At 36.9% G+C, this 16,188-nt stretch overlaps 1 protein-coding gene across 1 annotated transcript in view; it reads right to left on the bottom strand.

The window, feature by feature from the left end:
* Positions 1–976: 976 nt before the first annotated feature.
* LOC311279795 (uncharacterized protein) overlaps positions 977–16,188 on the bottom strand; it is a 28,529-nt gene continuing 13,317 nt past the window's right edge. Inside the window, exons 3-8 of the mRNA XM_084391525.1 lie at positions 13,400–13,564; positions 8,802–8,970; positions 7,871–7,998; positions 6,944–7,065; positions 3,670–3,773; positions 977–2,466 (exon numbers count right to left, since the gene is read on the bottom strand). Coding sequence (XP_084247651.1) covers positions 3,680–3,773; positions 6,944–7,065; positions 7,871–7,998; positions 8,802–8,970; positions 13,400–13,564 — 678 coding nt within the window. The 3' untranslated portion in view covers positions 977–2,466; positions 3,670–3,679. The remainder of the gene's footprint in view (positions 2,467–3,669; positions 3,774–6,943; positions 7,066–7,870; positions 7,999–8,801; positions 8,971–13,399; positions 13,565–16,188) is intronic.

Raw genomic sequence — 16,188 nt, 5'->3', positions numbered from 1 at the left:
TGTACAGTATGTGACTATAAGGTCTATTTTTTAAGTGCAGTACAGTACATCAGTACATGATGAAAGAAATGTAAACCAAATTATGTTATTTAGAAATATCTTATTTATTAAAAAATACAATTGAATAACAATGCAATATGCATAATGAATTATTCCGTCCATTTGGTACACTACAATACACAAGATGAGTACAGATCGCTCGTCATCATATCACTTTTCCCTAACAGACAAAGAATTCTGCCATACATCAGCTCTCATTAATTTTTACACACAGATCAACACCATTACTCAGAACAGTGACTGAAACGATAGGTCAAACGTACATCAAAAGACAGTACTACATGCTTTAATACACTTTTCTGGCCAGAACAATATCATGTTACAAAAGTTTGATTAGAAAATGTGTTTCATCTTTCACACGGAAGGCTGCAAGTGGTCTGCAAAACAGCAAGACCTTATCTAGACATCAGTATTTTAGTACCTCACTCGCCCAGCTGTCAACAACGACAGTCAAACACTTAATGCTCACTTTCGGAGCTTAACCTAATGTTGTCCAGTATACCTGACTGTTTTCACTTGTGGATTAAGTTTAGAGTGCAGCAGTTGGGTTCTGGAAGTACTCCATTAATTTTCTCCTTTGGGAAATTGATTTTGAATGATAAGTTATAAACCCTTTAAGACAGACCTAGTCTAAGCTACGAGTTTGTTAATCCATGGTATTTGCTTCTCCTGAAGCCGTCAGCCCGCATTATTTCAGCTTATTTTTTAAAATAAGTGTTTAACAGCAGAATTCCTGGTGAAAAACTACATTATTACTCATTGTTGCTATACAGAATATTAGGTGTATCATTTTTAATATAATTTATATATATATATATATACAATATTTTGCAATTAAATCAAAATATATTGCTTTTATATCTAAAATAAACATTAGTAAATTAGTAGTTTTATATTTCTCCATCATTTTTAATTTGATTATGCTGTTCGCAATGCTTTGTGGGATTGTAGTTCTTTCCCTCACTAAAGCGGTTAAGCACACAGTCTTGTACCTTTGTCTTTTTGTCCGATTTTCAAAAACTTTTTTGCGTAAAATCAAAGTTTGTAGTGTTGTGATTCAGCTCGTAGCTGATTGGCTTGGTTCATGGCATATAACTCTTTAAGAAAGACAAAAATCCATATGGGAAAAATGAGTGGGGAAAAAAACTCTTCCAGAACCAGCGCAGCTGAAAAAGAGCGTGGGCACTGTTGCACTCTTAATAACTTTTTTATTTCATTATTGTCCCTGAGGTCCACTAATAACTTCAGTAAAGTTTATGATCATTGAACTTTTCCAACTTTTTTTTTATTGTATTTTAGCTATTTATTTGAGCTATTTTCAAACATTTTTACTGTCATTAGGTCTTCTGTTGTTTATGATTAGCAGCACTTATCTAACTTAAATTAACTCACTATGACTGGGCATAACGTTTTGGGTTTCTGAAATCATTTTTTTAAAGGAGTTCTGATAGTGACAGACTGATTTACAGTATGTAATACTGCTTTAATCCAGCTTGGTTTGGTTAGTTCACTGTATACTGCATTTTATTCAGTTTAATTAACCACTTTGGACTTAAATTTGGCAGGCACAAAGGAAGCACTTGTTAATTCATAGTTTAGGATGATATTTCAGGTTCATACTCTGGGCATTGCTTCAGTTTTAGGGAGGCGAAAGGCCGCACACATTATATAACGTCAGACAGGCGAGCAGCGTACAGAACTGCCATAAGTAATTTACATGTTTTCATAAGCCCCGTCATCACACTGATATATGTCTGTAGATGGAGGAATTCACATGTGGGAGCGCCCCTCTTCCACTCTCATCCACACATACTGTATGATCCATGCATCATGGATACATACATGCATATTTGTTATGTCTGTATATACACACTTACACATGGCAATTCTTATAATCGTGGTACAAAAGAATGTATATAAATTTATAGCATGCGTGTTCAACATTTGTTATAAATTGGGTGTATTTCAAGTATTTTACAATTAGGACAGTGTCTGGTAAATTGTCCCAGACAGAAATTTACATTAGACTATATTAAGAATTTACTGTAATTCCCTTTTTTGGAAATCGCTTTCTGTAAAGCATCTTTCCACGTTTATATAGTCTTTAATAGTACCTCATTAGCTGACAAATCTAATGAGTGCTTTATAGAAATGTCACGTCACTCAAACAAGCTCCATCAACAACTTTACACTTGCATTAACATATACACATCTCACCTAGTATTATATACAGTACACACAATACCAGTATTTTTCTCTCATTACTCAAATCCTGTTCATCTTTTTCTTGTGCATTCCCTCCCATTTTGTTCCTCAGTCTGGAATAACCTGCAAACTGCAAAAACCATCACTTTGTCCTTTTGCTTTTTGGAAAAGCTGCCCCATCGCCGGCCATCTGCTCAATGTCTGGTGAGAAAACAAAAGCCGAGAGTTAACATGCTGCTCATTCACTGTGTGCGTGATATCAGTTGTACTGAAACAACACTGCCGAGAGATAGAGCCTTACTGTCCAAACAGTGCTAAAACAACAACTGACCTGGAACACAAACCCTCCTCTGCACTCTGGACAGCACTGGGGACCAAGCACTGAACACTCTGTTGTTTCTGTTTTATATTGTTTCTGTTCTGACCTCTATTTCTTCTTCCTCTACTATGGGAGTCCTTGACAGACCATAAATAACTGTATGATGAAAAGTTGTGAAATTTGGTTCACTAATTAAGGTGAATAGTATGAGCAACTTGGGGCCAATTCGGACCTTTAGGTTCATTTGTTAACTTTTGTTTTTTGTTTTTTACAACTACTCAATTTTTTTGACCCAGTCATTTCAAAAGGTGAAACTCTCACCAAGCTAAGTGCAATGAAATCAACAGTGCCATTTACAAACAGGAAATTAGGCGATATCTCTGCAACGCTTGATAGAAAACTGCCTCTAATGACTAATTTAAAGGGATAGTTCATCCAAAAATGAAAATTCTGTGATCATTTACTCAGCCTTATGTTATTCCAAACCCATTAGACGTTGTCTTTGAAACACAAATTAAGATATTTTTAATACTCTCTCATTAAACCAGTGAGATTTGTTCAAATGCCATTTATCATATTTGATGTGCTCTGTGTATGTGTGTTGATCAGTGTTTTTATGTGAACAAAAGCCTAAATTAAATCTGTTCATCATATAAAGCATCATATAAATGTTTTTAAGAGGACTTGGATTCAACCACTTATACTACAAAATATAAAAAATATCTTCATTTGTGTTCTGAAGATGGTAGTATTTTGGGTTTGGAATGTCATAGATGATGTCTATTTTAATTTTTTGCTCAACTATTTAAAGTAAAATTATAACATTTGCAATAATTGGCTCTAAAATCTTACATTTTTTTCTGAGGAATGCAATGTACTCAATGCCATTAATGTGCTTGGCCACAATTTTGCTGCTGGCAGCTATATTTTACATTTACATTTATGCATTTAGCAGACACTTAAATTTCAAGATACATTTTGTCTATTTACTAGTCATACATGTTATGATTAAATTGTCAGTTTTTGATCTTCATGTTCATAGTTATTGCAATAGGAACTGGCAGATGATGTGTTTGTTGGCCTACCTGATCAATGCTACTGTGGCCACTGATAGTCCAGTTTCTGATGGCCCAAAGCGATCATGGAGTTTCTGTTTGTCCTGGGACGCTCTGCTGACATCACATCTGGGCTGTGGGGAAGATTGAAACCATTTTAGCAATCTTAATCGTATCAAATTCTGACACATTTGCAGTCATTTGGGATTGAATTTGAAGCATGCTTTCCTTATCATGGCAAATATTGGGAAACTACTTCAAATATTTTGTTTTGAATAACCTTTTCTATATTGGCCTCAGTAAGTTAGTCTGAACTAATGGAAGACAGTCTGACCTAATTTTTCAAATTGCATTGCACTTATGCAACACACTGAATATTACGAAATGAGAAAAACAAATACTGTCATGAAATACAGTAAGCGTAATGTATGAATCACCAGTCCATATGGATATTCCTCAGAAAATATCTACTCTCGGGAGGAGAGTGCGTTTAGCATAGCTCCCATATCTCATCTAATGAGTGAAAAACATGGGGAATTCTCCTACTCCCACAAACATACCTCCAACCTGACACTGCAGCCCTGAAACTATTCATCTGAGTCTGTGCCAACCTGTGTGTGGGATCACTGCTAACTTGGAATAAGTTGAGATTCAAAATGTCGTTTGTAGAGGAAACTAAAACGCTCTTCCTTATGCCACAGTTAAAATGTGTCTGTTATTAGTTCAGAAAGTGATATAGAGCTGCAATTTGGTCAGCAAACTTGGATCTAGCTTCTAGCCTTGCAGAAAACCAATAAGCACCTTGGTTTAACCAATCAGTGTCACAGTATGAACTGATTTATTAACATTGTGAAAAATGCAGTTATAGATGTACTAACAGCAAGTATAGTGACTGAATCAGGGTTGTTATTTTTAACAAACTATGAAAAATCATAGTTGATATAAAGCTGAAATTAAACTTTAATGAATATTTGAAATGTTGCTTTGGCAACTAACTGAAATAAGTTCAAGTTTTAGTAGCCTAATAAAATGAGTAAAACTGAAATAAAAATAGATTAGGCCTAAAGCTAATTAGAAAAATTAAAAACAGTAACAATACCGGTGCACTAATATGTATTCATTCATGCTTAACTAATGCACAGATAATCATGAGTTCATGTATGACTCATGAAGAGCTATTCATGGTATCCCGTTGCAGACAGCTGAAAGTTGAAATGCATGCTTCGACCCATTGTGAATTACACAAATTTTCACTATTCATACTAAATGATTGAAGAGAATTAATCTTTGATGACACATTTAATTATTAGCAATTAATATAAGATTTAAACTATTAATCAATCATTAATGAATGGCTTAGTTCTTTGTGACCTAGAGGTCATGTGTGCATTAGTTAAAGGGATACTCCACTTTTTTTGGAAATAGGCTCATTTTACAACTCCCCCAGAGTTAAACAATTGAGTTTTACCGTTTTCGAATCCATTCAGCCAAACTCCGGGTCTGGCGGTACCACTTTTAGCATAGCTTAGCATAGATCATTGAATTGGACAAGACCATTAGCATCTCTCTCAAAAAAATGACCAAAGAGTTTAGATATTTTTCCTATTTAAAACTTGACTGCGATTTTCCAGGCTGATGTGGCTAGGAACTATACTCTCATTCCTGCGTAATAATCAAGAAACTTTGCTGCAGTACCATGAGTCCAGCAGGCGTAATGATATGACGCAGCGCCTGAAAATAGTCCCCAGCTCAGTAACTTCCAACGTGACCGGGACTAAGTTTGCCTAACCTATTAGACCTATTTTCAGGCGCTGCGTCATATCATTACGCCTGCTGCACTCATGGTACGGCAGCAAAGTTTCTTGATTATTACGTAGGAATGAGAGTATAGTTCCTAGCCATATCAGCCTAGAAAATCGCAACTTTTCATTTTCCGTCGGTCTTAGTACACGATGTAACTACAGAAGAGTCAAGTTTTAAATAGGAAAAATATCGAAACTCTTTGGTCATTTTTTTGAGAGAGATGCTAATGGTCTTGTCCGATTCAATGATCTATGCTAAGCTATGCTAAAAGTGGTACCGCCAGACCCGGAAATCGGCTGAATGGATTCGAAAACGGTAAAACTCAACTATTTAACTCTGGGGGAGTTGTAAAATGAGCCTATTTCCAAAAAGAGTGGAGTATCCCTTTAAGTATGAATTAAAGGTGCAGTAAGTGATTTATAAGAAACGCTGTTGAAAGAGAGAGAGAGAGCAAGAGGGAGATTTGAAGAAAGACTGTAGAAAGAGAGATGGCTGAGAGACATTACAAAAGAGAAAAGGTCAGAGGAATATCACTGGAAAAATAAGTATTCTGATCAGGCAAGAGCTTTTGGACCCGTGTTAATATTAGAAAAGCTTTGCAGTGCTGGAGAGATCTCAGCAGGAAGACCTGAAAACGGACGCCAAGGTTTCTGTTCCATAACTGAGTAACATTGGTTTTGGTGTTTCACAGGACCAAGATATGCTGTTGTTGTAATGTTAGCTGTAGTAACAGGACAGTTTTGAGGGTCAAAGTCTGTCTGGAGCTGCTGGCGACTAACTACCAACTCTTACTTGTATTTACTGAATGTTTATTTTTTGTTCTTCCTTGTTGTTTGTTCGTCATCTTCGCTTTATTTTCCATTAAGCATTATATTGCTGCTTATATTGCTTTATAGTGTTACCAAAACTAATAAAAATTACAAAAGCACATTACAAAATCATTAAAACTTAAACTTCAAAATACTAGAAAAGTATAATCCTGGACTGAATGAGATCCAATACCTAATCAGTGTTCTGCTCTCTGCTCATTCATACAACGTGGTGCTAGTCACCGACTACCACATGAGCCCTGTGCTGAGGTATTTAAGAGGAGGCAGCGTTCAGACGAGATTAGGACGCCCAGCAGTTTACCAGCGTTCGGTTGTGATGAGAGTCTTATCTTGCATCATGGACACATAGTGAGTCATAACATCAAAAGAGCAGAGCCATTAGTACTACTTGTGTTTGTGATGCAGTTTCCTAGAAGTTACTGTAGTCCAAATGGGAACAACACAATAGGGCAGTGTGCAAAGCTTGAATTAATTTCCATTCTGATTCATTTTTAATATCAAAACTAATTGTCTGTGAAATAATGTTGATCAGGCTTTTAGAAATAATATATATTCTATTTATTTATAAAATAACATTCAATGAGCCTTCAGAGGGAGATCAAATCTGACCATTGTTTTGAGTGCTAATGATCCGAAACTCCTGAATTATTATGAAAACAGGGATGGAGTACCGGTAAAGCTGTGGACATGATCTCTTCAAGGAGCCTGAAGACAGTCCCAGCCTGCTCTGGTTCCTCAGTTTAGTCTTCTTCACCAGTTCCTTCACTCTTCCCCAACTATAGTTCTCACTCAACTACAGACACACAAAGGTACAAAATTATTTTAAACAGTACAAATTATATGGTTAAAACCTGGGGTTAAACGTAAGTTCCTTTATATATGGCGAAAAAGTGAAATGGATCTAATGGGAAACTGTTTTACACAGTTATATGTACAGTTTGTAGAAGTGATAAAAGAACAAGTCATTTTGTAATTGACATTCCCAGAATTACCTGTGTGACACTTTACAGTTGATGTTTCTTCTTAGTTTTTTTGTTATCAGTTATATAAATTAAAGTTTTGTTACATCTTGTGTTGTTAAATCATTATTGCATTATAGCCTTTTAGTGTCGTGTGTTACCATGATGGTGTTTTTGTATATGACACCATGCACGTTTTATATAATTAGTATTTACTTCAGCTTGTGAAAAAGCTACTTGTGATTAACTTTGATTCATCATGTGGCTTTCTCTTTACCACCTTTTTTTAAGTTCTTTAAAGTTACAAAACAGATTTTAGTACTTTGGAATATTAACATGATTTATCAGTTAATGAAATATACAATTGTTTTTAACTATCCCTCTTATGTCATAATTTCCACATCCCTGAAGTGGAATGCTTTGTCATCTAAATAATTGTCGCTAATGTGACTAACAGTTTCAACTGGCTCTACTTCCTTTTCGGTTGACTAAACTACCAATCGAGACTAATTTAATGAGTAAACCAATGCATGAGACAGAGAGGCTTGACCAAACATTCACTATAATCCACTTCCCCTGAGTGTTGAAAGATGTGTGTTTGTCAAAGTGATTCAGTGTGTTGAAATTCAACTGCCTCACCCGTCTGTGAGGCGCAGAGAGGACCTCAGCGCTGTCGCTCAGGTACTTGGCTTCTCCCTCTGTGTAGCTTCTTCGATTCAGACCCCTTTTCCAAACGGGAAGAGCAGGTTGACAGCCCATCTCACCATCTGTACAGGAGAAAACATGCTCGTAAATAGTTCTCTCTATGAGAGGAAATGACTATGTACTCTTGTGAATTTGTGATCTATGACTTAACTCTATGTCCTCTGAAGGGTGTGGTGCATATAGATACTGAAACATGCATTAGCTCTGTTTTCCCGCCCTCAAAAATTCCCAGAATCCCTGAGATATGCGTCTTCTCTCTATATGGAATTCCAGAAATTCCACCTATCACTAAAGTGTTCATTTCCCATTTCTCCAGAGACTAATGTTTGGTCGCCCACCCACCTGATGGAACATGAGATGGAAGGAAAGCAACCAGGAAAAACATGACTTTAGTGCTACGTGGACAGCAAGGGTTTATATGTGGGACACTTAGAGGGGGTTAGATAGATAGATAGATAGATAGATAGATAGATAGATAGATAGATAGATAGATAGATAGATAGATAGATAGATAGATAGATAGATAGATAGATAGATAGATAGATAGATAGATAGATAGATAGATAGATAGATAGATAGATAGATAGATAGATAGATAGATAGATAGATTGATAGATAGATAGATAGATTGATAGATAGATAGATAGATAGATAGATAGATAGATAGATAGATAGATAGATAGATAGATCGATAGATCTATCAGTCTGTCTGTCTATCTACATAATCTTCTATAATATTCAAACTTCAAAACATTTTTGAACTTTCATCCATGGCTTTTTCAAACTAATCATCAGCATTTGTCAATGTAAACACAGATTAATCTTATCCCTGTATGTATGACTTCAGGTGTGTTTACACACTGACCTCTCACGCCTGTCCTGAGGGGGATACGCGTGACCTCAGGGATTGTGGTCAGGTCAGACAGCGTGCTGCTTGATGCTGTTAGGCTGTAGTGATCACTGTGAAAGTGTCTCTTGAGCTCTTGGAAGGCCAAGCTGGCTGCTCCACAGCTGCAGTGATGAATGAAAAAGTCCTGAAAAAGAGTTTGAATTGAGAATTTGTCTCATACATATAAATATTGAGGCCATTTTATTTATTCATTTTGTTAATCATCTATTTATGAATGCATATGCATACATTGTAAATGTACACATTTGTAAAGTTTTTGTTTTGTATAGATAAAATGCTCCAAAACTAAATTAAAATGTGGTCATTTGGGATGGAAGAGCACTCAAAATAGTTCGCTGTGTGAAATCTAAATTCAATTTGTTGATGTTCACGCCCATGGGTCAAGGATGATAGCACATACTTGGCCCGTAGATTAGACATCTGGTTCAGATTTATACAAGTGTAAAATTACTGAAGCCCTCAAACACGTCCATTCACTGACAAAATCAATATATTTTGGGTTTTCTTGCTGCTACATAAATGTTACATTAAAGATATGGTTAATTTCTAATCCTACATTATTTGATGTTATCTTTATCTTACATGACATGATTTATCCAGCAGTGATATAGACCATATACTGTACTATTAAAGGTTACTCTTTTCATGGAGATATCAGTCATATTTCATTTAAATATCAAGGTTTACTTCTAAAAAGATCTTATGAGAAAGTCATCTTCACTTGTGTCTCTTTTTTTTCTATTACACATTCTGTGTACAGAGCTCTAAAATGATGATAAGAGCTCGGGTAATTAGGTCTTGAAAGTTTAAGTTCATATTGAGAAGCAAAAGTCTCCATTTGCTCTACAGTTCAAATTCACTCTCAACAGTTAAATCATGAGACAAAATCAAAATGACTCTGATTTTGCTTTTCCTTTGGGAAATGTCTTAATCTGGGTCACTATTTTAAGCATTTTCCTCATCATCATTTGGACCACCTCAACATCTGAAATCTGCTGGTGTCATTTCCACCAATCTTTCTTATAGTTACACATTCTTTTTCCAAACCAGATGTGCAGTGTAGTCGATATGGCTGATGCATTTTAATACACAATATTCAAAATACAAGAACCTATGCTTTTTAGGAAAAAAAGAGTTTGAGTTTTAAGCCTCTGAAAATCACATGACAGTGTTTTGTGTAAGTGATAAGATGTCTCCCAAAATCTGTTTACCCAAGATTGTCCTATTGTTTCCGTTACATCTGTATTTGCATGGTAAACGCTTTCTGATTGATGAGGTGAGGATGCCATGGTGGATCGGTTTGCTAAGGATTTTGTTGTTGTTGGCACTGAGAGCAAAGACTTGCTGAACACTGAACACTGATTCCTCTGTAAGTATCAATGCATCATGAAGATCTTTTGATGTATTTGAGAAGAAAGAAGCATGAGCATAACCTTAAAGAAAGAATTCACCTTAAATGTCCCATAAACCAAAACACCAGATCCTTCAACATATCTTTTGATCGGATTGGTCACGGCTGATAACTGAAGAGATCAACATGTAGGACTAACAAGAGAGTAAGAGGACACTGCATATTGTTTGAGTCCTGAATGCTTTTTATGAGTACAGATGAAAGCATCCTGTGTGGGTTTAGGGGTAGGTGGGTAAAACAGCCAGAGAGGAGACTGGCGAGACAGCTTGGTCCATTATAGTGGAGACTGAGGCACGTTTCAGGAGTTCCCCTGCCTTTTGATGTGTGTAACAGCATGTTGCTGCCTGTTGCTTGTTCTCCAAAGACACACACAGCCCAGGGAATCGAAGACCCAGGGAGATCACACTGTGTGGTCCATAAATTATTCATGTGTCACCGTTTTTCTTCTTGGAATTTTAAGGAATTAAGAATTTGACAATTGACATTCAACTGAAACATGTTTGATTCCTTGACGATTCCACTACTTTTACTACTGAGCATTTCACTGAGTGAACAAGTTGTTTGACTGATTCAAAGAGATAATTCATAAGTTTAAATTGTATCAACCTGAGGCCCTATTTATAAAATGAGCAAAAAATAAATAAAAAACATCCTACATTTGATCTTACGCTCATTTCTCCAATGTGCTTATGTGTGATTCAGAGAAAAAAAAAACTGCATATGTCTCTTCTAGAAGTGACATTTATAAATCGCAAATGATCAGTGCACAGCTGAATGGTTTCAGATCTCTGTCTTTTAAAAGATATAAAAGGGCATAAAAGAGCACTAGTCAACGTCCAAATCCTTTATTTGAGAATGGTGAGTTGCAAGAATTGCTTAGATTTCCAAATACCTGCAGTACTCCGACTCTCTACCATAAGGAACAGTGTGTACGTCTGCTTAGACCCTGACGTGGCACTAAGCACTTTTCCTCATCAAAGAGCATTTTTATAAATGTGAACGTTGGCGTGGATTTTGGCGTACACACACTCAAATCCTCCCCCGATCTCACAGGAAGTGAGGTTTAGATTCCCAAACCTAAAACTAAGGCAAAAATATTTCAGGCAAGCACGCATGCATGGTTTCTGTAAAAAAAAATATTTTTTTAAATGTCCTCCTTTCTTTTGCCCCTCTTTCTCTCGTGCTTTCTTTGATGACTTTGAAGAGCAGGCTCCCCACTGAGCTCACTCACTGTGACCATGTAAAGTCTTAAAGGCAGAGGCAGAGCCAGACAGAGCCCACCTGACAGAGCCAGTTTAGAGTTGACTCTCTGAAAAACCATGAACAAAACTGTTCTTATCCAACAGCACAGCATCCAGAGGTCAGGAAGACGTCTACGCAATATATTGTCACAGCCTTTTAGTCGGTAAGCAAAGGACTAGAGAGAAGAGACTGGGGTAAAGGACTGGCAAAAGGGAAGGTATATTAAATACGTTAGCAAATTTCACTCAGGAATTATAAAAATGAGTTTTATCCTCCATCAGTAATAGAAAAAAGCAAGAACACCGAGAGATATTGAAACCTGCCACAACAATGAAAGTATTCTCTCAACCTATAGCAGTTTCAATGAATTTTTGTATTGTACAGGATATGATATACCGTGATTTACTGATTTTATTTTGAAAATATTTAAAAATACATAATTAGCCAAATAAATGTATGTCATGAATACGTTTGGGACATTTTCAGTTCTTTTCCTTTTAACTATTTCCCTGCCTTTGGCGGAATTTAGTAAAGCAAAGCCTCTGTTCTTTCTTTTGATTTATTGCATGTTCAGATTTTCATAAAACAAAATATTCTGGGGGTCTCGTAAACGTTTTTTTTTTAATGCTGGCGGGGAAAGAGTTAGTAGGCTTTATCCCATTTCTGGGGGTTGCACCCAGCTTTCTAACTTGCATCCGCATTCAACAAAGACAAGCTCCCTTCCTGGTCTCAATATTTTGGAGTTATGTTACTAATTCAGGAGAGGTACAAATCCAAAGGGAAAAACAAAGGCCGACATGTTAGAAAAACATCCATTACTTTATACAAAACGTTGTAAAAGTGCAATGTTTCTCCTGTGGCTTTTGGCTGATAACATTCAAGCCAGGTGCACTCTTGTTCTTGTTCAAGCACGTTTGCTGAGTTTTTATGGGTTCCACATTGTTAACTTAATTGAATCTGAACAGCTTTATGATTTACCAGAATTCATTCACATGTTGGCATTTTGCAGTAAATAACTGCTAAATGACATAAGGTAACACTTTAGTGTCGGGTCCAGTTCTCATTATTAACTAGTTGCTTATTATCATGCATATTACTAAGATAGTGGCTGTTTAGTACTTATAAACCACATATTAATGCCTTATTCTGCATGACCATATTCTACATCCATAACCCAATACCTAAAGTTAACAACTACTTTACTAACTATTAATAAGCAGTAAAGAGTTTATTGTGGTAAAAGTCATAGTTAATAATTGGTCAATAGTGAGAATTGAACCCTAATCTAAAGTGTGACCTGACTTTTTTTTGTTTTTGTTTTTTTGACCATTTTTAATTTTGTTTAGCAAATTAATTTTTGTTAGGTATAAATCAATACTCATCTGCTTTTCAATCAGGCCTTTCATCAAACAAAACGTATTTCATGACTGAGAGAGCTTCTCTCAATGACCCACTAAACAAAGACACAGGAAAAGACTTTCGTCCTGAATAATGTCAACATGGGACGCATAAAAACAAATGAAATCCACGTGAGGGGACATCAGGTCCTTTGAAACGAATACCCCATCTGTGTGCGGGTCGAAAAGGGCTGAACCCAGCAGCTCTGTTTATTAAATACACTTTTATCCATCATGACTGAAAACCCCTAAACCCCACTCAAAAGAGCTGGATTTACATTGACGCAGTATGAATCAATAATCCTTTGCCCCAGGCATCAATATGGGGCTTTGACCCGCAACAAATTGTAATTCCAAGACGTCATCTTTCAAACCCAGACCTACAGCAATATCTTTAACCAGTTTCAAATTGAGAAGTATGATGTGTTTTCAAAACTCGATCTACACTTTTTTTACTCTCTGGGCCAAGCTTATAAAGATGAACACTGGCAGGCGATTGATACCTCTTTAGTCTTGATTACTCGGCCATCCTTCTGCAGGCCACAGATCTGTTTCTGTAGTCGGAGGTTGTGTTCCTGTAGCTGACCGATCTTCTCTATAAGTTGGCAGATGTGCTCTAGGTACCCCAGTCCTGAGCCCAGTGGGTTGGACTGATTGGCCTGGTTCACCTGGTTGTCAAGACAGAGACAGAGAGAAAAATCATTACGGTTAACTACTCATTTTATTTCACTTTTCAAAAAACAATGTAAAAATGGGGGCTGTAAACATATTCATGCTGGCTGGGAGTGGGACTGTTCCCTTAGGTAAGGACCCCCCACCCCTCTCTGGACAATAGGTAGGCTCTAAATAAGGGTGATGTTTATGTACACTATAGGGGGTTAAGTAACTTTTGTTAAATAAGTCAACAAGAACAGTGTGAACTGTATCCTATTGTTTGAAAGCCAATGGCTCATTTGATGGGCTAATGAGCACAGAGCAAAGCAAAGGTTCCCACAGTAACTGATCAAGATCATTCCAGGTGTTCAGGTGAACCAGAGGGTGTTAAACTGGTGACGTAAGCACCATGATCTCCACCCATTATTTAACACTAAAAGTATTTTTACTATCTCAATGGAATCATTAATAGGATTTATCACAGCTCTGGAAACACGTTTAGATGAACAAGATGGTCTAAAATAGAGTTTGCCAACTAGACCGCTGCATTTCATTAAACAAATTGACACATTCCTGGAGACCAACTATCATTAGACAACTGTACATCATTCATTTTTTTTTAACCGATACTGACACTAGCTATGTTTCCATCCACCTATTTTATGCGCATTTTGGGATATCGCTTAAAAATGCTGGATGGAAACGCCAAGATGTGCATAAATTCTACAAAAATGTGCGTAAACAGCACATGAGCTCGTTTGAGTTGGAACATGAGCATAAACTACAATGGAAATTCATTTACCAAATAAATTCCTCGATGCGCATCATGTGATTTTGCAAGATGGGACGGCATATCCCAGACTAACCAGCGGACCGATCTTTTTGCACCACATCTGACATGCTGTTTTGGTTGTTCTGAAATGCCTGAGCAAAGTCTTTCGTCAAAGTGGTTCAGTATAATTACCTCCCAGAACCCTTACAAGACTGGGTTCCCAAACAGCAGCATCTGCCTCCAATAGCAAGATAACACTTTATTGAGTTTCATCTGGACGCTCTGAGATGCAAGAAATATATACAAAAATGATTATATACAGTGGCTTCTCCTACTTTTCTTAGTGATATTTAGCACCAGTTTATCAGGAAGTGACGATTTTGTTCTCTTCGACTCACTGGATGGAAATGGTGCTTCATTTGCAAATGTTTTATGCGATGTTCCAATCTGTGGATGGAAACATAATTCGCTGAAATGGCTTTATGAAAAAAAATAAAATCCAAGTCTCAAGTGTTTGGACCCCACAGAACTGAAAGCTTGAATTTGCTTTTGCTTTTGAAACTGAAGGTAACTAGTTTAAATGTGTGATTTATCATTAGGAAACGTGTTAGATCCGGTTCCTGTTGTTTATTTGTTGACTCATCCTTCCATCTTTGGTTGTAGCTGCAGATGCTCACGGTTTTAAAACAAATTCAAAGGAAATTTTGAACAAATATTTATACAATCATCAACATTCCAAAAAGTGTCCCAACAAAAGCAGGATGTGAGTTCAGGTCTCGGGCTTTTCCACCCCGAAAGCTTTTCCGTGCCACTTGCGTCCAATCCAGTCCCAAAGCCCAGCATTAATGGAAACACAGGGGCTAAACAATAGAGGACATGACGGAGATATGAAATACTAGGAGCTGACATCACTCGTTTCCTCAGAAAGAGTGTGAGATCCTCGGCAGGTCACGCTTCTGCTCCCTTGAACATGAACTTTTCTCATGCTTCTCTAGTAACACTGCACTATCACACTTCCATATTTGATTTAGATGGATCATATAAGACATTTCGTATTTAATTTGATGTCCACTTATACTCTGTAACTTTTTTGACACCAAAAATTATACAAGACCTTGTTAAAGTAAACAAAACTTGTTAAAGTGTCTCTTTGAGGCTCTTTCAGGCTTGGACTTAAACAATAACTACAGTCTTTCTCTACACATTTGTAGACAGGTGGCTCACAACCAGGTGCTCTCTCATAAAGCAGCAACCAGCACTGATGCTTGATGTGGGGTAGCCAAAGGAAAGTAATTGTTCCAGGCCTTTATGACTGCAGAAACATGACAGATCTTATCTGCTTCCCCTTGCCCAGGATCCCTAGTGACCCAGGAGAAGGGAAGACACAAATGTTTGGGAAAGCACCACTCCCTTTCTCCCCCTGATTTTCTTCTCATTGTGAAGGATCTGCGTTTCTCACGTGCGTTTCTGCACAGACCCTGAAACAAAGCGGGGAATGTTTTCCCATACACACACAAAAACAACATGGAGATGATTTTCTATAAAGCTGTTAACACTTAAGCTTGACGTTGTGGTTATTGATGATTTAGCTCTTTCTGCTGTGAGGATGTGGTTTTTAAACCGTACACTGAAGATCAAAACAAACTGGGGAAAACAATTGTGCATATGCCTCTGGGTTGGATTGCAAAAACAATATTTTTATAATTACATAAGCTCTGTGTATGAGGGAAGATATTATAAACCCATTCAGGCGTGTCTGAGAAAATAATCCTTTTTTATTTGAAATATTTCACTGGGTCTGTTTTAAAGCAATACTAAATGTGACACAACTGGAGAGGAATGAGGAACCAGATGTGTATTCAGAGA

This window comes from Rutilus rutilus, assembly GCF_951802725.1.
Source record: "Rutilus rutilus genome assembly, chromosome: 20".
Classification (NCBI taxonomy): domain Eukaryota; kingdom Metazoa; phylum Chordata; class Actinopteri; order Cypriniformes; family Leuciscidae; genus Rutilus; species Rutilus rutilus.
This window is presented reverse-complemented; position numbering and strand designations above follow the sequence as displayed.